This window comes from Dryas octopetala, chromosome 8 (genome assembly GCF_963921425.1).
Source record: "Dryas octopetala chromosome 8, drDryOcto1.1, whole genome shotgun sequence".
Classification (NCBI taxonomy): Eukaryota; Viridiplantae; Streptophyta; class Magnoliopsida; order Rosales; family Rosaceae; genus Dryas; species Dryas octopetala.
Genome location: NC_141373.1, coordinates 1,189,319 through 1,210,180, shown reverse-complemented (window position 1 = coordinate 1,210,180; position 20,862 = coordinate 1,189,319). Strand labels below are relative to the sequence as shown.

The 20,862-nt window shown below is 35.8% G+C and overlaps 5 protein-coding genes across 7 annotated transcripts; 2 read left to right on the top strand and 3 right to left on the bottom strand.

Moving 5' to 3' along the window:
- Positions 1-715: 715 nt before the first annotated feature.
- LOC147275719 (uncharacterized) lies at positions 716-3,909 on the top strand. Of its 3 annotated transcripts, none has more exons than XM_086255182.1 (8): positions 716-839; positions 1,334-1,759; positions 1,998-2,063; positions 2,186-2,332; positions 2,522-2,587; positions 3,067-3,132; positions 3,379-3,438; positions 3,546-3,909. In XM_086255182.1, the coding sequence occupies exons 2-8, from the start codon at positions 1,361-1,363 to the stop codon at positions 3,702-3,704; spliced, it is 963 nt and encodes a 320-aa protein (XP_086111308.1). In that variant the 5' UTR covers positions 716-839; positions 1,334-1,360; the 3' UTR covers positions 3,705-3,909. The 3 variants fall into 3 exon arrangements, with proteins under 3 accessions (XP_086111308.1, XP_086111307.1, XP_086111309.1); XM_086255181.1 differs by having other exon boundaries at positions 717-839; positions 1,329-1,759; XM_086255183.1 differs by lacking the exons at positions 1,998-2,063; positions 2,186-2,332 and having other exon boundaries at positions 717-839; positions 1,329-1,759.
- A 923-nt stretch (positions 3,910-4,832) lies between these two features.
- LOC147275718 (uncharacterized) lies at positions 4,833-8,710 on the bottom strand. Its single transcript, XM_086254731.1, has 9 exons — positions 8,456-8,710; positions 8,175-8,236; positions 7,847-7,901; positions 7,415-7,513; positions 7,173-7,259; positions 6,437-6,553; positions 5,468-5,560; positions 5,233-5,263; positions 4,833-5,041 (listed from the first exon to the last, which is right to left on the bottom strand). The coding sequence occupies exons 1-9, from the start codon at positions 8,543-8,545 to the stop codon at positions 4,851-4,853; spliced, it is 825 nt and encodes a 274-aa protein (XP_086110857.1). The 5' UTR covers positions 8,546-8,710; the 3' UTR covers positions 4,833-4,850.
- Positions 8,711-12,801: 4,091 nt separating this feature from the next.
- Positions 12,802-14,489, top strand: IPT3 (isopentenyltransferase 3). Its single transcript, XM_086254004.1, has 2 exons — positions 12,802-12,981; positions 13,107-14,489. The coding sequence occupies exon 2, from the start codon at positions 13,139-13,141 to the stop codon at positions 14,117-14,119; it is 981 nt and encodes a 326-aa protein (XP_086110130.1). The 5' UTR covers positions 12,802-12,981; positions 13,107-13,138; the 3' UTR covers positions 14,120-14,489.
- A 2,081-nt stretch (positions 14,490-16,570) lies between these two features.
- On the bottom strand, positions 16,571-18,982 carry LOC147275716 (Tetratricopeptide repeat (TPR)-like superfamily protein). Its single transcript, XM_086254507.1, has 2 exons — positions 18,842-18,982; positions 16,571-17,239 (listed from the first exon to the last, which is right to left on the bottom strand). Exons 1-2 carry the CDS (start codon positions 18,858-18,860, stop codon positions 16,776-16,778), a joined length of 483 nt encoding a protein of 160 aa, XP_086110633.1. The 5' UTR covers positions 18,861-18,982; the 3' UTR covers positions 16,571-16,775.
- Positions 18,916-20,190, bottom strand: LOC147275715 (Ubiquitin carboxyl-terminal hydrolase family protein). Its single transcript, XM_086254506.1, has one exon. It carries the CDS (start codon positions 20,110-20,112, stop codon positions 18,916-18,918), a length of 1,197 nt encoding a protein of 398 aa, XP_086110632.1. The 5' UTR covers positions 20,113-20,190.
- Positions 20,191-20,862: the final 672 nt, after the last annotated feature.

Genomic DNA, 20,862 nt, shown 5'->3' with positions numbered 1-20,862 from the left:
CGTTTTTCCAAGAACTGATCAGGAAGAAGAGAAAATAAGACTATAACGACAGGCTCTGTTTTGTTTTTAAACGTTTTATTATTTTATTATTATTTTAAGTGACGTGGCAACTCAGTTTTTGGAGGGAACATGCTGACTAGGCTAATTTGGGCGGGAACCAATCTGGGGTCGCCGCGTCAGTGCCAGGTTTGCGTCCCGCGTGGCCCAGGTCAGATCCACGTAGGCAATTAACGCCTCCCAGACGGAAAAGCTGACGGAGGTACCTGGGTGTGCAAAATCAGTAATTGAGGTACCTGAGAGCAACTTTTTTTAATTGAGGTACTCACGTGATATATGGTGGTTAATTGAGGTACTTTTGTGTAATTTGCCCTTCTTAAAAAGTCAAAATAACACATCTATGGAGTTAAATGGTTATGGCAAAAATGAAAAATCATCCGCAATTTGCAAACCACACATTCTAGTGAAAAACAAGTAGCATTCAGTTATTATTAGTTGTATTTTTCTCTACTTTATTGAAGGAGGTTTTAACTTCAAATTTTATAAATGGAGTTTTTTCTTAGAGAAATTATAAATGTGAGTTTGATACCTATAAAAAACCCTTTAATGTGATTACACAACGCGTTGAGGGGCAGAATAGGGATTTCACATGCTGACCTCCACTCCCCTGAAAATGCACTCATCATCACTGAACGTACCACAGCAGCAAGCCAGGAACAGAAAGCTGGCAAAAGCGCGCGATAATCTCACCGCCTTCTCTCCTTCTCTCCGGTATAACCCTAACTACAAGTTCATCCTCTTTACCCTCATGCCTCTCTCTCGCTTACTCTTGTCACAAAAAGGTAATATTTAACTAAGAAAACCCATTTCACTACCTATTTTACTACACATTTTCTTCTTCTCTAAGTTGATTCTGCAACATTTTGCTTATTTTGCATAATTTTGGTGAGAGTTGTTATTTTTAGCTCCATTAGGTCTCTCTTAAAATTATACCATTACTATGATTGTATTGAATGTTTCTGGGCTCATTTATTCTTTTGGGTTGATAATGTTGGTGGGTTAGCATGAAAATATGAAAATGGGTTTTAAACCCAGGAATTGGGAGCACCCTCAACCCATATATGTATGTATACGCTTGTTACTTACTTGGGTTCCATTGGATTTTATGTCATTATTTTAATGTTAGTAGCAAGCAACAGTTTTGTTTGTCATGTATAGGTGTAGCATTTAGCCATTTAGATCTTTATATTTCTCTTGGAGTTGACTGCCAATCTCATGATCTTTTTATTTTTATAACATTGTAGTTATGAAGTCTCTTTGTTTGTGTTTAGTTAAGGCTGAAGAAATTTCTCCTCTGGCTCATATGGAAGGACGGAGTAGCTACAACGACCCCATGGATATGCAATTCATGGCATTGAATTTCGGTGGGAATGCTGTCAATGATGTCTCTCACACACCTGGAGATGATCCAAACCAACAAGTAATCATGGCTGCTGGAAGTAGTGCAAACCAAGCTGATGCCCTCCCTTTACCTTGGTGGTTTCAAACCCCAAAGCCATCTCACAATTACGTTGAATTTCTAGCAGAAAATTCAACATTTCTCCCAAAGGCTCCTTGTGAAGACATGTTGATTCCTTCATTTAGTGGCATACATGCTGTTGGTGGGGTCTCTGAATTCCAAAGAGGTGTGTTATACAGCAGTCTCGGAAATGCTTGTGGTTCTAAATCAACTGATTATTCTATGGACATGGACGCTTGGAAGGTAACAGTTATGAAATTATTTTCATGTAAAGTAGCGGTATGATTGCCTAATGGTCATGTTAAGATAATAAATTGGAAGCTAAACAGTATATCTTTGGTTCAAGTTCTTCCTTTGATGAATATTTATGGTTAGAACTTCTCTGTCTGACTGTCTCTAGAATTAGTATTTTGCAACATAAATTGGTCTCAATGCTCACCAAATCCCTCCTGTTGTGGTCTCCAAATTTGAATTTCCCTAGAATGCGAGAGATCTGAAGCCATATTATGAAGAACTTGTGAATATGCAAAATCAGATCAATTCCCAGGTTAAGTTACTTTTAAGTTTAAACAATATTCAGCTGAGATTACCTCAAGCAATCATTTCAACATTGATGTCTTTCACTTTTTGGACTTATCATGATAATCCTGTGCAATATACCTGCTACAGTATCATACTTCCAGGACAGAAAATTCAAACGGGGATAGCTATGATACTGTTTCTCAAGTTGAACCAAGAGTAAGAATTGCAGCCGCAGGTTTTGTTTCCCAACCACGTCAGAATGTTTCGAAACAGAGAGCTTTTGATACTGATCGTGTAAGCCAAATGCTTTGACTAGAAAAACTGAACTGGTCAAGATTCATGTCATTTTTCCTTTCAAATAGCAGACACGATCATTACTTGTTTTGTTCATCTTTTGTTATAATGTTTGTAAATTTGTACTTGAAGTTTGTTAGACATTTTCTTGGAGATGTAAAACTTTTAACTAGTTTCTTATTAAAACAGGAGCGCAGGTCACGAATTTCTGAAAGTCTGAATGCATTGCAAGAACTACTTCCACAATCCATAGAGGTAATCCATTTGTGTATGTGAGTGCATGTATGCAGTTGCTCATGCACTAGCTCCCCTGAAGAGGGTTTTCTTAATGACTTGTCAATCAATATTGCTTTCTTTTTTTATTTTCTTACTTTGATGACTTCAACGCAAATAGTTTTTCATCAAATGACAAAGAGAATAGGCGAATTAACAAATAAACTATTAATTTGGTAGCTGAGCCTGCATATAAGCATCATTAGAGTTTGATATGTAATACATTAATTGACATATTAAGCTTATCGAAAAGACCAAGTGTAGGCTATATAGAGTAGGATTACAAATCTAATCATGTCTTCCTCCAGAAATGGGAGTATAAGATTCAAACCTGTCATATATATGAAATATGCTGCCTCAGATTCTAATGTCATTTTACAGTATCATATGAAGGCCAATTATTTTCTGCGGAGAATGTGGTCAGAAGTTCATCTATATGACTAGTTGCTTTTGGATTGTAGGGTGGTCAAGCATCTGTACTGGATGATGTCATTGACTATATCAAGCTTATGCAGCTTCAGATAAAGGTACGTCTTTTTCTTTATTTTGTGTGACTCTATGGTTTGCATGATTTTGTGTGTGCACTGTACACTGGCAAAGATGCATGCATAAACCAATACAAGAATGAGCACCTTCCGTTAACTAAAAATTGAAATGTTGCATTCTGAATGTCCTGAGGTAGCAGTTCTTTTACATGACTTCTTTTTTTTCATTTTAGAAACAGTGATGTTCATGTCCATGAAGTTAAAGTAGAAAATAACTCATCTTTGCAGGATTTATCTAAAAGCAGATTGGGAGGTGAATCCATTACTGAACCTATCATTTTCCGTGAGGTATAATTCATCTATGCTGAACTATAAGTTAGGCAAACAAATCACATTGTAAATGTTTCACTCGCCTAAATTTGACGAAAGTGCCATCTTGTTTTCATATTATGCAGGGATATGGTCACTACTTTTGCCACCAGCAGATGCTGAATGAACCTCTTGAAGAGATGATGGGGAAATTGCTGGAGACAAATCCAGGGGCAGCTATGCAGCTGTTGGAGAAGAAGGGTCTTTTGATGCTACCAATGGGTTTCACTAAAGAATTAGTTTGAGTCGTGATAGATGATTAGTAGACTTATGACTTAACTACATAAATATCATGTTTCCTTTTTGTTAATATTTACTTATGTTCATGGTTTCCAACAGATAGTACTTGAACAAACTCAGTGTTGTGAGCTCGCTAGGGGAATTTTTGATGCTGGTTGGTTATTTAAAGTTTGAGTCTTTGAGAGTCCCAACACGTTTTTGAAACTACGTGTATTTCCCAAAACCATTTCATCCCAAATGTTCTTGAACTATCTTTTTTGCTTTTTTCCACTTTCTCTTCTTCTGGTGGGAATTGAAGGAAATGAATTTGGCACCAACTGAAAAATGGGTTGAGATTATTGCTTTGAAATAACACTTAACAGTCACCTTCATTCAATTTCATGAGATTTTGTTAAATATGAAATTGACTTGCCACAAAAGATTATCGATGTGAATAAGTGCTAACGATGACCTGGGTGAGAATCCTGTTCTTGCTATATGTGTAGCAACTGGTAAGGTGTCCAGCCCACTATGGGGAATTTCAAATTATGTAAGATATGCTGAATTGAAAAGCACATAATCAAATTTGAAACCCTATCATTTAGGACCCCTTTGGTATCCTACTCAAAATTTTTTTTTTTTCAAAAATTTAAGATTTTTTTTTTAAATGTTAGTTTTCAAAATTAATTTTTAAAATTTGAAAACTTGTTTAGTATGAAATGTGAAAATAATTTTTCAATTTAAAAAATGATGACAGTTAAAAAAGAAGGAACTAGGAAGTGTAAAAAAAAAACACGATGTTTTATCATTTTTTTAAGATGTTTTTGAATTTTTTTCTAAAAATTATTTTCGAAAATAGTCTACCAAACACATTTTCTTGACTAAAACTTGTTTTTTTATTTTTGAGAAAAAAAAAAGTTTTTGAATAGAATACCAAACCGGCGCTTACATATTCAATTCATTTTTTTTTAATGTAAAAGGGTGTAAATTCCCACATGAATGCTAGGGGAGAAAATTCTCTTTTGCGCCTTTAGATAGTTCATTCCTATAAAAAACAAACAAAAAAAAAAAAAGCAAAAAAGAACTCACATTTATACCAGATGATAAGTAAATGAGAAAAAATTTACATTTTTTTGTTGGTCAAAGAGAAAAAATTTACATTGAATTTGCTATTATTTGTCATGGTCCTCTTTCAACGGGTCTGAGTCTATCTGGATTATGAGAGGCTTCTGAAGATCCAAGGGTGGATCTGCTACAATGGGTAGCATTTTAGGGGACAATACTTCTTCTATTTCAGCATTTTCAGCCAGTGCTTTGTCCAAAGAAGCCTTCGCCACTTTAGTAATGCAAATCATTAGAATCACTGTGCAAGAAACAAGAAGGAAATGGAAAGTTAGAGAATACCCGAAAGTAAAAAAAAAAAAAACTCAAATCATCTCAACTATAAGAAACGATCTTAACCACAAATTCATAGTATATTTTGGATAAGTAGTTCAAATGCAAAATTACAAAATAAACAGGTAATAAGAATATATTTAAGAAACAATAATTCACCGGATATTCCAAAACCTAGCCCAATAAACACCTGCAACCAAAAGCAAATACTAAATATTAATTTACAAATAAAAGGATACGGTAGTCATGTAGCATACTAGATGGATCAGAAGCTTCAGCTATGTTGCACTCCTGACCATATTTTCAAGCTAAGGGTAACAACTCTATCGTCACAATAAAATAAAAAATTGAACCTTCACGTAATGCAATGAAGTAAAGGTCATATAGAACTTACCCAACGCGTTGTTGAAACCTCATTCCATCCATGTGTAACATCTGAAAGATCCTTAACAGTTGTACCAACATATACCAGCGCAAATGTGATGGGCTGGGATGAAAAGAAGAGTGGATACCATCACTAGATTAAAAGCAGGCCATTGAAAAAATACAAGAATGTATAGTCACCCACCCATGACTTGATTGATAGCAGCAAATATATCCCTACTAGAATAATAAAAGAGATGCATAATGGTGACCTTTTATGTTGAACTAATTTACATATGAATACATATTACTAGGTTTGGTGCATATTCTACCACACAATTCTACTTTGTGAAGGGAAAGTGACACCAAAGATTCACACAAGGTTCCTGCTTCAGTGGATATCAAGTTCAACTGGAAACATCATTACTCATATAATGCAGGGGCCAAGTTCAAAGTATTTTAAATCAGTCCATCCAAGTTCCAAGCACCACATGAAGAGTGTTTTTTCATTTAATGAATGCAATTTACACATGAAGAGTCTCTTTTTGTCACCTGTTCAAGGCATTTAAGTGTTATGAGTTATGTCTCTTAGAATTCCTAGGCGTATTAATGTGGGTCTTATTGTTCATGTATCAATGGCTCTATAAAAGGGCTGGTTTGTAACCTTTGAGAGAAGTTAATGGTGAAAGGAATCAGATTTTTCTGCTTGTGTGTGAAGCATGAGGTGGCTTGGAGAGAAGTGTTAGAAGGCTTTAGTAAAAGCACTCGATTTATATTGATGACTAAACTTTGCCCATTGACTAACAACTGTTTTAATTGAGAATTATCAATGTGAGAATGACAGCAAAGACAGGACTACATACAAGTAATTCTGTAACAAACTGTTAGGTACTGAACTTTTATAATTCAGATTTGATAGTTTAGATAGCAAATTATGAGCTCCGCATTGAAATGATCTTCAAAACTAAACAAATCATGAGTAATTAAAATGAGTTAATACCATCGTTCCCAGCCAAGAAGCCAGTATATAGTCCCCTACGTGAACAGGAGTCACAGAGAGGAGGTAGTTCACCATGTTAAATGGAAGCAAAGGAACAAGCCGAAGCAGCAGGACTATCTGTCAGACAAACCCCATAAGGTAAAAAATATCAGGAATTCCATGGAAAAGAATAGGAATCCACAGAAGCAAGAGTATAAGGTCAGATTAATTTTTTTATATGTTTGTATATATATTGTAACATATGCTTCCATTAAAAGCCTTTAAAACTTTAACAATTCTCAATTTAAAATTTCTGTCTTGGTCGTAATTGAAAGTTGAACAAACACACAAAAGTTCAAGATTCTAGTAGATTCCTGCTTGTCCTATAAAATAAACACAAACTAAAGGTGGTCTTTGATATGTAAAAAAGATTCAAGAAGTGATAGTCCTCTTCTCACTTGAGACTATCAGGCCATAAGAACTCTCACTTATGCTTATACATTTATCACCTACTCAATTCATTGTCTCTTTGCAATTTTAGTTTTCCCTTTAGTACTTCTCCCTTTGGATATTTCTTCTGTCCTACGGATATGCCCCATTCAACTTCTAGAATATTATCTTACTTATCAGAAACAGTCACAGTATGTCTATGACTGTGTCCAATGGTGTCACTATGGTCACATGTATTTTTCTCCAACCACACATGGTATCACATCCCGACATATACCATATCCAAAGAGTTCAGAACAACTTATGCCTTAAAACCAGATCTCTGAATTGCAATGGCAACAGCTTGAAACTTTGGATAATCCTTCAGTTTGGAAATAACATAAGATCTTCCAATCTGCACAAAGATAACAAATAAGATAAGTGTAAGTGTACAAAACCTGTTAATGACTATGAAATTTAAATCATTGGTCAAATATGCTCTTTGTCTTATGCATGCAAGTCCACGTCACACACACAAGAACCCATAAAATCAAGGCTTAAGAGACTCACTGTTCTTCCAAGAAAGAATGCAGCTGTGGCACCTAATGTTGCACCAATAGAATCAGCAATGAATCCCACGGGCAAACCAAAAAGATAACCTCCACCAAGCTGGAAATGAAAAACAAATCACAAAAAAGGGAGTCCTCATCATTCAACAACAAGGGTCAATAAGAAAAAGAGAAAATTAAGATAAGTCCTAAGTCAACTGTCAACATCACACCAAAATGAAAGTTGACACTGGACAACAAACAGTCATAAATTAGGTTTGAAGATCATTACACATCAAACTTGGACAGACTGCAGAGCTTGATCAATAATTACAAGTTTTTGAAACTAACTTTGCAACAGAATTTTAAATGTGTGTAAAACATACATGATGCAAGTGGGTACATGACACAAGAGAAACAAGACTACTGTTACAATAAGAAATTCTCACTCAACTGTAAGTACAGAAGCTGGAACTGCAAGGACTGTGAGAGGAATGTATGCAACCGCCCTGCAATTTCCAAAACACAATATGAGTTAGTAGAGGATAAAAAGATATCCATATCCATTGCTAAGTATATAAATATGAGTTAGAGGAATGTACCATTTGAAAATGCCACGTATATTATAGCAACCAGCAGAGTGATGGAATAGAATATAAGACAAAAGTGCATTGATGTAATGCCAAAATTTCATTGCCAAATGACAAATGACAAATTCAAACTTATTACTTTATTAGAATTCAATTTAGGATATGTAATGTAATACTGTGACAAAGACTTACAACACAAGTGGACCCCAGGGTCCAAAATCCTGCTTAACCCATATTAAGAAATCCTTCAAAATCTGCATACAATCAAACCACACAAGAATTTAACTCATAATCAAATAAATCTTTCTCTGTTTTAACCAAAAATCCAATCATAATCCTAAATTAAGCTCCAACCAAAACCCAAACACAGATTCCGAATAGATGGCATTGGAAAAACAACACATTGAGAATACACATAATATGCCACATATATATATATAGAGAGAGAGAGAGAGAGAGAGAGAGAGTTGTGCCTTTTCGATGGGGAGGGTAATGCAGGCGGTGGCAATGGCGGCGAGGAGGAGGAGGAGGAGGGCGGAGGCCCAGCTGAGGTTGAGCACCATGAGCGACGAGAGGAGTCTACGACAGCGCCACCAACAACTCAAATGCTGGTTGTCGTTTTCGTCGTCGTCGTTGTCGTCGCCGCCGAAACTGTGGGTCCCATCTTGCCTAAACGACAACCGGGGCCTCAACCCGTCTCCGTTTGCCAGATTTAACAGCTTCGCTAGTTTTCCCTCCACCCCTTATTTACCGCCATATCCCCTTTTTTTGGCAACCACTATACAAACCAAAAACGGTCCAAATCACTTTCATAATTCAATAATTGATTACGTCATAAATAAAATAAACGACGTCGGACTTTAATTAATTGCCATTATCTTTAGTTCCTTGCCCTTTGGGTCCGGGCCCAGTAAATGGCCTTTTGGTTTTGCTACTGTGGACTGGGCTGGACATTTTGGACTTTTCCTTCGGTTTGGTTGAAAATCAGAAACTCACCCAAATTATCGTCACTGGATAAGATTTTTGGGCTACAAAATTCAAAAGTCAAACCAGTCCGTGGGCACTGACATCAAATCAGAGAGGTCTGAAGCCTGAACCCAACACCTTCGTTCGGCTTCTCCATTGGACCTAATTAATATTCCAAACCCATCAGGCTATGATCTGAATTTCAAAGTCAATCATTAAGCCTAGTTAGCCTAGCATTCGTGGACCCCGAAGAGAATTTTCGAGAATAATAACATTTATAACCGTAGTTGTTAGAATCATAATGCACCCAAATTCCTTTCTGTCTTCTCTCAAATAAAATTAAAAAAATATTTATAATCTAATAACATAGTATATTAAAAAACATATTTAGTGTTTTCATTAGATTTCAAATTACAATTTCTAGATTATTATTGATGATTTTTTAACTTTTTATATATATATGTGTAGAAAAAGATAGACTAAAAACCACATCTCTTATCTCAATGACACCAAAAGTATGTTAAATGAATTGAATTAAGATATGGATGAAATATAATAAAATAGAGCTAATTTTAGGTTCTATATAAAATGAGACATGGAATGAAGCCACTATGAAGAAGTTTCGAGAGTTATAAAGAAAACTTCAAACTCATATTGATTATGGGTTGAGAACAAAAATTGAACTCTATTAGATCTAATTTCATACTGCTCCTCAATAGTTCAGGCTATAACCGAAAGTTAAAATCAATCATTAAGCTAGTTGGGTTAGCATTCATGGATCCCAAGGTAAATTTTCAATACCATAATATGGTCCTACTAATGCAAGAATGTCTAAAAGGCAACAGTCAAAGTCCGACAGATTGTTGCCAGCAAAATGTGGTCCTACAAAATAAAGGTTAATGACATAAAGGCCAAGCAAACTTGCATTTCTTGATGCCCCTTTAGGCTTTAACCTTCAGGTCCAGGATGATGTGGTCCTTAGCAACAAACCCAGTGGCAAATAATTGTTAATCTTCCTTTTTCTTTCTTAAAAATTCTAGGGTCGTTTTAACTGTACTAACATTTTTTTTTGGCCATAAAAAAATGTTGGTAGGTAAAAATAATCACATATGTATTACACTTTGTATATATGGCTCGTGCGGATACAAATATAAGTGAAAATCATGATATCAATTTTGGTCAGTGTTGAAGAATAACCAGAAATTTGTTTTTATACAATGTAGCCAACCCTATTGTCATCTGGTCATATTTTTTTTTTTTTTTTTTTGTTACAAAGGGAGGCCAAGGAAAGAGGCCTAGAGGGGGGAGGGGGGGATCGAAACCCGGTGAGGTGGGGGGCAGCACAACTGCTTGGCCAACTGGCCTACCCCAAGTCCTCAAAAGATGTAAGGTGTTTTTTGAGGTTGACGGGTTTTTTTTTTTTTTTTTAATTAAATTATCGATTCTCCATCTTTAAATTTGTCTACATTACATAAAACGGTTACACTACCGCTGATGCAATGCGTACATCTTGTACACGTTCAAGCACTATTATTATAATAATGATACCGTCTAGAATCATATCATCATTCATTCATTCATCATTACATTCCTTTCCCCTTTCTATTTTTGGCATTTGACCAAAGTGATGTGCTAGGCAGCTAGGGACGAGCCACATTCACCAAAAAATTTGCAATTACGTACGTAGGCCATTCTCATGTACTTTGATATTTTGGTTTTCTCATTGCAGCTCAAATTATTGAAATGCAATCAACAGCTAGCTTGTTTTTTATGTGAAGTTGTGAAAGATGGGATGTTGGTGTGATTTTTTGGTGCTAAAGTAGAAAGTTTTCTGATCCACCATGACTAAAATGCTGCTTTTGATGAATGCTTTTTTTAATTTCCAACTTCATTCAGCCTTAAAGTCCCTGCCGCGTGATCTGAGTTAGCACCTTGGATGTGAAATACATGAAATAATTGAGCTTATAATAATAATATCATAACATGTGACACATGATTTATGTATAAATTAATTGGGCGTCTAAAGTAGTTTGAATTGATAGCACATAGCCACATACGGCATACCAATCAAGCATGAAACCCAAAAATCCCAAACCAATTCCGTTTTGTATCACCATATTTGTATCACTTTCTTAGTGGAAGCCCAGCTAGCAAATCCTATCCTCTAATCCTATTCATATGATTAGAGTTATCACTCAAATGCATGCATAAGATTTGTTGCTTTGTGGGATTCATAACCAATTTAGTGGTAAAAGTATGTGTTCGCATACAGAGGATAAGCTAGAGTTCAATCGCTTATTATCCTCTTCAGACTTTAAACTCTTGCTGAACCTCAATTATATATTAAATTATCAGTTCATGTGACAAATAATTAGATAATATAATAATTACTAACTGGTTATAAGTAAATAAAGTTTTAAGTCAATTTGGATAAATAAATAAAGTTCAATCAATTATTATCCTCTTTAGACTTTAAACTTTTCCTAAACCTCAACTATAACTTATTGGTTATGTACTCTAATATGATAATTACTTGAATTATTTTTTCACTTTTTCCAAAACTTGAACCAAACGGTCCTTATTACCTACTCTAATATGATAATGACTTATTGATTATAAATAAATAAAGTTGAATCCATTATTCCTCTTTACCCTTTAAACTTTTCTTAAACTTTAACTATAACTTTTATTATAATATGATAATTACTTACTGGTTATAAATAAATAAATAAAATTTATAAAGCTCAAAAAGATTCAAATCGTAATTACTTGTTTTTATTTTTTTAAAAAAAGAGAGAGAATAATAGTTGGGTGCTTATGTTACTGATAAAAAATATGTTCCTGTATAACTAGAAATACATATATATAATTCAAAAGTTTGAAAAGACAATGAATTAACTATATTATATATACTCTTTCAGTTTACTTCATGATCATACTAGGTAGATTCAGTGGAGACCCAAGAAATTTTTTACAGAATAAAGTGGGTTATTCTATTACATCCAAATGAAAAAAGTGGCCACTGATGATTTGACTATCACTAAAACGACACTTGTGCATGGAATTTTATTTTAACTTTTCTCCAGTGTCAAATGAAAACTCTCCCTCTTGGCCAAAAAAAAAAAATGAAAACTCTCCCTTTTTATATTAATTAAACCACTTTTAAGTTTTGGCCAAAAAAAAAAAAAAAACACTTTTAGGTTTTATTTCCCCGAGTGACCTTGTACCATATAAGGTTCGGGATTAATTAATTAATTGATTTACATTGAAATATATAATTTATAATTAATCCTTTTTATCTATTGATTCCGATTCAAGGCCAAACATTGGTTAATTTGTCAAATCCACTTGCATGGGGGAGAGGAATCAGATCTTGTTTATAAAAATGCAGCATTTTCAGTTGAGTCCAATTAGCGTAAAATCAGTTCTCCTTTTAAGAATCCTAATGGTGCTGCAATATTATGAAATGGAAGAACATTTTCAACCTTGAGCTTGAAACTTGAAGTGGTACTGCCTCTACGGTACAACTGTATAGAAAGGAAGCATCGATCATGACTTCTGTCACTATATATATATTGTTTTTTATTTAAAAAAGAATCAAAATTTACTAATTTAGAGTCGAAATTTTATGGTAAATGTATCTACGGAGTAAAAGTCAAAGATTTTCAAAGCAAAAGAGATAAAACGTTTAAAAGGAGAATAATATTGCACGACCACTTCTTTTTTTTTTTCTTCTTCTTTTTTTTTGGCATTTTAAGTTGACTATTGCTAAAGCCATTTGCCAGTGCGCCCCTCCGTATATAAACCCTGAACCTCAATCCCACATTGCCACACGAGTTGGGAAGTAGTTGCTTCAACTTTTTGAGAACAAAAATTTTGTTTTGTTCATTCAAATTCATTACTTGTTGTGAGTGACATTCTCTCATTCTCAGTTACCAATAAAAAAAGCTAGCGTGTGCCGTATTGCCGTCTACCAACCTCAAAAACCCATTATACAGCTTCTTCAGCTCGCCGCGTCTCACAAACCAACAAGGTATATATATATATATATATATATATATATAGTTAATTTTGGTCAATTTTGTTGTTAATTTAATTTGATTTCTATGTTAATTTTTGGGGTTTAATTAGTTTAAATTGTTGTTGTGGATTGTGCAGATACGTATAGTTAGTACTAGTAGTTGACGAAGATGATGCCAATGTGCAAACAAATACAAACATTGCTAAGCAATGTTCCAACCGGCGGGCTTAACCATAAACTGGACGTGTTCAATCCGCGGCGGCAGAAGGAGAAGGTGGTGATCGTAATGGGGGCGACGGGAACCGGGAAGTCGAGGCTGTCGATCGACCTGGCCACCCGGTTCCCGGCCGAAATCATAAACTCGGACAAAATGCAAGTGTACGAGGGCCTTGACATAGTCACCAACAAGATAACCAAAGAAGAGCAGCGTGGTGTGCCTCACCATTTGCTAGGGATACTCAAAAATCCCAATGCAGATTTTACAGCACCAGATTTTTGTGACATAGCATCTCTCACCATTGAATCCATTTTGGGCCGTGACAGGCTTCCAATCATCGTTGGAGGATCCAATTCATATGTAGAGGCCTTAATTGATGACTATGACTATAAATTCCGGTCCAAATTCGATTGTTGCTTTCTTTGGGTTGATGTGGCCATGCCTGTGCTGCACGATTTTGTGTCCAAACGGGTGGATCAAATGGTGGAGAATGGGATGGTGGGTGAGGTGAGAAAATTGTTCGATCCCAATGCGGATTATAGCAAGGGGATTCGAAGGGCAATTGGGGTGCCCGAGTTTGATAAATTTTTCCGATGTGGGACAATTGTAGATGAAGAAACTCGAGCTAGTTTGCTCGAAGAAGCAATCAGTGAGATGAAGGACAATACGTGCAAATTGGCCTGTCGCCAATTGGAGAAGATTCATCGGCTTAGAAATAAAGGGTGGAGTCTTCATCAACTCGACGCCACGGAGGTGTTTCGAAGGCGTGGGAAGGAGGCTGATGAGGCCTGGGAAAAGCTGGTGTCTGCTCCAAGTGCTTTGATTGTTGGCCAGTTTCTTTACAATGTCAAACCTGAGCTCCCTACCAATCTTGCAGCCATTCTAATGCCTGCTGCTATGGAAGCTGCAGCGCTTACGGCTGCAACTCACTAGAGCATAGCCCATATACTATTCGGACTGCATTTACCCTCAACTTTAGTAAATGTGTGTCTAGATAGTTTTATTCGTTATGGGTCCATATACAATCAAATTTTACTGCACATTTTGGTTAATTGAATCGCGGTGTAAAATAAATTATGCTAAGCATTAAAAATTAACTATGTCATGCAATAAATTATGTAAAATAAACTATGTCATGGAAATTAAATTTTCTAAGCATTATGCTTTGTGTCATGCATAATATGATTATGGCCAGCTTAGTTTCTTTGCTTTTATGCTTTTTAGAGGTATTGGATCCTTGGAAGAAGTGGGGGTTATTATGATGACGAAGACAAAAATGGGATGGAACATGTAACATGACAGCAGCTCAAGTAATTTTCTAGTTTTGTTATCAAACACTAATCTTACTTTTTATAATTATTAAGAGGGTTTGGTCGTACAACCTCTGAACCTATGGGTGTGCTCCGTACACATATATATCATACCTCATCTCTTGCACTTTGTCATGAATATGAATTTTCTTTCTAGAATCAGAATCTTGTGATGATAAGGATGCGAGAGCAGAGAGGACATGGTCCAAGATAATTAAATTACAATGGTTTTGGGATATGATTGCTTAAATATGAAAGTCAAAAAGCTTGTTATGATAAATATATATATATATATATTTGAGATAAAAAGCAACTTCTAGAAATTGAAACACTAACAAGTCTGTGAATTGCTATAGCTTATATACATTATTAATATGCTTGCTTTCTTTTCAAGCATCATAGATTGCTGATTGCACATTGCATTAATGTGGAGCATGATATAAAAGGTCTAAAGATAAGAATGCAGAACCCCATCCCCACTAATACATGGTCTAAATGATATTAAGAAAGCCATTTTTCCTTACTTCTTGAGTCATAGTTTTTATTATCCAATGCATTGAGTTGGATTCTCACAAAAGTATGTATGTGGAACACGTTATTTATTTTAAGTCTCACATATTGTGTTTAAATCGAATCTAATACATTGTGCCGGATACACACAAATTCACATTGTTAACAACTTTAACTAGGATATTGAAAATGTGATACATCTAGTATTACGTTATTACTCGAACCGAAAACCCTAAACAAAATTGATGTGGCTTCATGCTCTGCTACAGCAGGCACAGTTGGGCGAATATGCAGAGATGGGCCTCTTCTGTTTTATATTGTGAAAGTGCAACATGGGGCACACAAGTCCCACAAGTGGCTTTGGGCTTTTTAGCTTCTTCTTCTTTTTGTAGGGTTACGGAATCCTTGTATCTGGTTCCTTGCATTTCCTGAGTCCTGGCCCAAAGTGGAAACACGCAAAACGAAAAAGGAAAGAAATTGCATATGTTTGGAAACCACTAGCCATTGTCGTTTTCATGATCTACATTATTCTGGGTTCTCAGTTCTGGCCTCTATTTTAATGTATTTTCTTTCTTTCTTTTTTTGTTTCTTCAGTACCTTAATGTGAAATTGAACAAGCACATCCAGCCTGGAAAATAAAATGCTCATGTAAAAAAACAGAGGCATCTATTTTGGCTCTAATACGTCCAAACAGTCGATTTTTACCTCAATATAGCATTTTAGTCTTGTCAATTTTTACCTCAATATTGCATTCTATTCTTGTCAACCTTTTAGGATAAATACTTGTCATTTCATATGCAAAAATAATATCTTGGATTAAATCTTAATTACCCAAGCAAATATTATCTTTAGGCTCACAAAGGGTCCTCCTCGTACGGACTTTAGAATTTGTAAAATGTGATATAGTCAAAATGGGTTTCATGATTTTAAAGAGGAGAATATTATTGCACAAATTTAAAGAGAAGAGAAAAGAAAAGAAAAGGGAGAATAAAGTTTTGGGTGAGATGGGAATGACTTGATACCGCCTAGTACAACCAATTTGTTGGTCAATTATTCTTTTTTTGAAAATAAAAGCAAAATTTTCGAATCAACTCTTTTCAATCAGTCACCTATCTTTCTTTAATTTGGAACATTATGTGTGGGTGTTATCAGCATATATACATCTCTATTTCCATTTGGCTCTTCTTGTCGCATTTGCAAACACTTGGAGACAACTCATTCATGGACCAAAAGGGATATCTACAATTTTATGAGCAACAAAAATTGACTCTAATGGTAAAACATGTATCCGCATATTTTTTGTAAGAATTCGACTCACCTTCTCCTGAATCGAAAAATATGTACCGCTTCGAACTGAAACATGTTAATCCTTTGGATATATTTTGCATATCTGATTGCCAGATTCCAATTCTCAGAGTGCCAATTGGCAATGGTTGCATCTTAATACACACAAAAGTAGAGGTGTAATCTAGCTAGGAAAAAAAAATTTAATAAAACCAAGCCAAACATTTATTAGAAACTATAGTCATAAGTAAATGAGTTTTTGAGTGTTCCTATTCTCCATGCAACGTACGACTTCAATTTATGCTGAATGCTTAGAAATATAACATAAGCAGCTAAACAACACTAAAACATAACACCAAGATGCAGTATTACAGTCAGATCATGCAAACATCTTAACACCAAACATAAGTACTATAAATAAATTCTTCATACGCTGATGATCAGTAATGTAATGCATGGCATCACAAAGTAAACTGTTGTTTTATTCAGTTCCTTATTCTGACGGGGCTTCCACATGTGTAGGTAACGGTGCAGGATTCTCCAACAGTTACAGTGTAAGAATGCAGAGGCTTAGCGAGGAAAGGGGGCAAGCGCACCAGCAATTCACACACACACTCGTTATCAAGCTGGCTCAACCATCTACAGCAGTTATCTTCAGCGGGCGTGTGTTCATTGTCCCTGTGCCTATGACCATGTCTATGCCTATGCCCGTGCCCGTGCCCGTGCCCATGCCCGTGTCTGTGTTCATGCTCTCCCGATCCTTCCTCATCATCATCATCATCAGGGGGTGTAGGGGAGGGAGGGGAGGGGGGTAGTGGAGGGGGTAGTGGACTATATGGCAGCATTGCGCAAGCATAGTTAACAAGCACAAATTGGGATGCACACAGCGGGCGGGGAGGAGGGAACAGACGCTGCTGCGCCTCCATCTTGGGCAGTAAGAGTAGGGAAGCTGCACACAGGGTTAATGTAAGAATCTTGACTCTCTCCATGTCAACTATTTTCTGCTATTGCATGTGTTGTGAAAGAGGAGGGATGTTTTTTGGGTGTTTTAAGCTAAACCTTGTATTTATACACTTTGTGCTTTCATATGATTCTTGTTTTCGTTAGTTTAGTTGGGTTCTCTTTGTGGGTGGTAATAATTAATGGGATTGCCCAAACGTATGAGGTTAGGTTCTGAATGGTTTTCCATTTTTCATTCATTTTGTGTGAAGGCTCTGTTAGGTGACGTGCAAACTCTTCTAAATGGTCTTTGCACAACCGACCTTACTTCTACCAGATGCAATAAAAAATACTTTAATGAAATGGACCGATAGTGTCTAATTGGCCCAATACTTCATGCAATTTGTTGAAGATTTTTCTTTTAGTTATCATTGATAATTAAAACTTTCAACCAATTATCCAAACAATGTCCTTAGCCCTGTCCATTAGCAGACAATAATGATATATAAGGTATAAAACAATCTTCCTGCTTGGTCATCAAAATGGTTGGAACTAAAATTCAAATGAATAAGAATCATATAGCCAACATCTGTAGATTAGTAAGTGAAGCAGAGTTGCTGGTTTGCCAAAATATGCTAATCCTTGGATGACTCACATTGATTTCATATAAAGCCTCAAGAAGTTCTGAACCACAACCACCCCAGTAACAGTCATCACAAAGGCCATACAGAACTAATGCAGAAATGAATAGCAATGAAGCTAAAAAAAAATTTCAATTCAATTGTAATTAGTAAAATATTCATTTCTAACATGGTATGAATTATCTGATGTTCTTAACAGAAGTTAATTCATCAATATCATTTTCTGATCTAGTGTCCAAATATACCACAGTCAGCTTCAGTGAACATTCCTTTCAGAAGCTACTTGTCAGAATGTATTCATTGTCTGAGAGATCAAACTCCAGCCTTAATGCATAGATACTAAAGTCTCTACTTCAACTCCAGAATAGTTCCTAACAAGATCAATTTTTTGCTGAAATAGTGTGGAAACCCTCCTGGTTAAGGAGAGCGATAGCGAGTGACATAGTCGCATGTCTTTCTCACTATCGCTCTCCTCCTGGTTAAGGGTTGTAATGGGATTGACTGTAAGATTTTAACACACCGAGCATGACCTAGGCAAAGTTCAAAAATAGGATACGAAAATGGATGATAATGTTCATAGTTAACCATTGTTTTTATGTTTGATTAGTCATGCAAGTAATGAGCATGCATCACCAATGGTCATAATGGTTCCATTAATAATTCCAATTTTGTTGATTGTTGTACAATCCAACCAAAAGATGCACAAATATAATATTGGGCCTTATATATGTCACAAAAAAAAAAACAGTTTCACCCTTCCATAAAAAAGATTCAGTTACACCAAGAATCACTATAAATTTCAAATCAATGTGTTAGTTTACTACAAAGTACATTCTATAACATTACAAAAAGAAACGTTCTCCTAGACAGAACACCATAATCCCACACAAACCATGATCATCCAATATTTTCAACACAATTTGCAGCTCAATTTCAATAGACATTCTAAAAAAGAATTAATTCCTTCTTACCTGTCAACAATGCATTCATCTAGTTGCAAATTCACCTTTCTTGATCACCAATCATCTTTGCACCTGTGCTTGGCCTATTCTTTATTAGCCACACTTTCCATGTTCTTCTTAAGCTCTTCCCTTTGCAACCTCAACTGCTTGTCTCTCTCCTGCCATCCCTGCTTCAATAGCTCAACAAACTTGTCCTTTATATCTAACAGCGGATCCCGGTCAATCAACTGATCATCCTTGTATGCTTCCCTCAGCACTGCCGTCTTAATCCCTCCTTTCAACGACATATAGAATATCCCCGGATGCCTTGTCAATGCATTCGAGAATGCATTTGAAAACCGATACTCATCACAAAATTTTCCCAATATCGGCACAGGAATCCTCTTAAATATAGACAATGATAACAGCTCATGGAGAACCCCAACCGTCCTCTTCTCCATTTCTGGAGACGCTTGATCTAAACTTGACACATCCTCATATGGTGATATATAATCTAGTTCCATCCAATCCCTAACCCACTCCCTCATATCCTTCTTCAAGAAAGACCCTGGTGGAAGCTTATAATAAAAATTAGGCCGAACTCCGATCCCTGTCAACCTGGACTCCTCTTCTGCTCTCCTCTCAATCACTGATTTCCCAAACTCGGGGTTCCACGAAACCAATTCCAAAAATGATTTCCCCTCTCCAGGGTTCCCAAGGAGCCTAAAATACTGTGAATACTTGGGCACCAAATTGACCATAAAATCATTTGGGAACCCAAATTCCCTCTTCACATGAACCAGTTTCTCAGCACTAATCACCCTATCCTTGGCCATCATCAACAATTTACACAACTTGGACAAAATCAAGGGCTCATTTTCCATAATAATCCTCTTCTCTTCTTCGAGAAACAGTTGGAGCCTATCGCTAATTCGAAGAAACTTAACGGGTTCTGTTTTGGGTTTGATTCTATCATAGTAAACATCAAATAAACCTGGGTTTCTGCTAAGAAAGGTTGTGACTTCGATGTTAAGGTGCAATCTTTCGCGCCGTTTTTTGAGGTACCGAAGTGGGATTGCTTGGCCCGGTTCGTTAAGGACCTCCTTGACAACCCGGGCACAGACCTTGTACTGTTTGTCATTCTCTATGGCCTGGTCTAGTTTTTGGTCTTTGCGCCACGCCACCTTCAGGCTCGAAATGAACTTAATCTGAAGGTGGGTTTCTGGGTTCGCGTGTGATGATGTGAAAGTGTCTGTGAGGTTGTGCAAATAGGAAGAGATGGTTCGGGTCTTGGAGAGCATACCTGGAATCACAGTACGAGCCAAAGTCACTCACACACTGAGAGCAAGAGAGAGAAACGGAGAAATGACAAGTTTAGGGTTTTTGTAGAAAATATTTACACTTATACTCTTTGAGGTTTATTGTCTTTTCATATACATTCCTATTCATTATCGATTTACCACCTAAAATTGTAACTCATTCTCATTTTGCCACCTGAAAATTTTTTTGTCCTAGATTACCACCTGTAACTTACATCTGTGTCCCATTTTACCTTATTCCGTCAACAATTCCGTTAAAAATGATGACCTGGCAGTTAATGCTGACGTGGCGCGCTGAATGTGCACCACGTGTCACATCTTTGCTTTTATTTTCGGATTTTTTATTTTTTTATTTTTATAAACTTTAAAAATTAATTAAAAATAGCTCCAAATTCAGAAAAATACACGGAAAATTTCTACAAACTCATCTTGACTAGCACTAATTTACTATCAGGTTAAATTACCAATTTTCCCTCTAAAAATTTCAAAAAAAAATAGAAAGTCCAAATTTATTTCTAAAAAAATTAAAATAAATTTTCCTCTATTAAATAAATTCTAGAATTTTCGTAAACTCTTAGACAAATTCAAAAAAATATTTTGAAAATTACCAAAAGCCTGTTTTAGATAATTATTTCGAGACTTTACAGAAATTCTAAAATTTTTTTATAATTTATTTTATAGGGAAATTTATTTTCCTCTAAGAGCAAGAGGTATTTTGGGTAGCAAGTGTTC

Coding starts and splice junctions, on each gene's coding strand:
- LOC147275718 (XM_086254731.1), bottom strand. CDS start 8,545: ATGGTGCTCAACCTCAGCTGGGCCTCCGCCCTCCTCCTCCTCCTCCTC. Junction 8,237..8,455: donor TTACCCTCCCCATCGAAAAG/GCACAACTCTCT, acceptor GATTGTATGCAG/ATTTTGAAGGATTTCTTAAT. Junction 5,042..5,232: donor GCTAGGTTTTGGAATATCCG/GTGAATTATTGT, acceptor TTTCTTGCACAG/TGATTCTAATGATTTGCATT.
- LOC147275715 (XM_086254506.1), bottom strand. CDS start 20,112: ATGCTCTCCAAGACCCGAACCATCTCTTCCTATTTGCACAACCTCACA.
- IPT3 (XM_086254004.1), top strand. CDS start 13,139: ATGATGCCAATGTGCAAACAAATACAAACATTGCTAAGCAATGTTCCA.
- LOC147275719 (XM_086255181.1), top strand. CDS start 806: ATGCCTCTCTCTCGCTTACTCTTGTCACAAAAAG. Junction 3,133..3,378: donor TTATGCAGCTTCAGATAAAG/GTACGTCTTTTT, acceptor TCATCTTTGCAG/GATTTATCTAAAAGCAGATT. Junction 3,439..3,545: donor AACCTATCATTTTCCGTGAG/GTATAATTCATC, acceptor CATATTATGCAG/GGATATGGTCACTACTTTTG.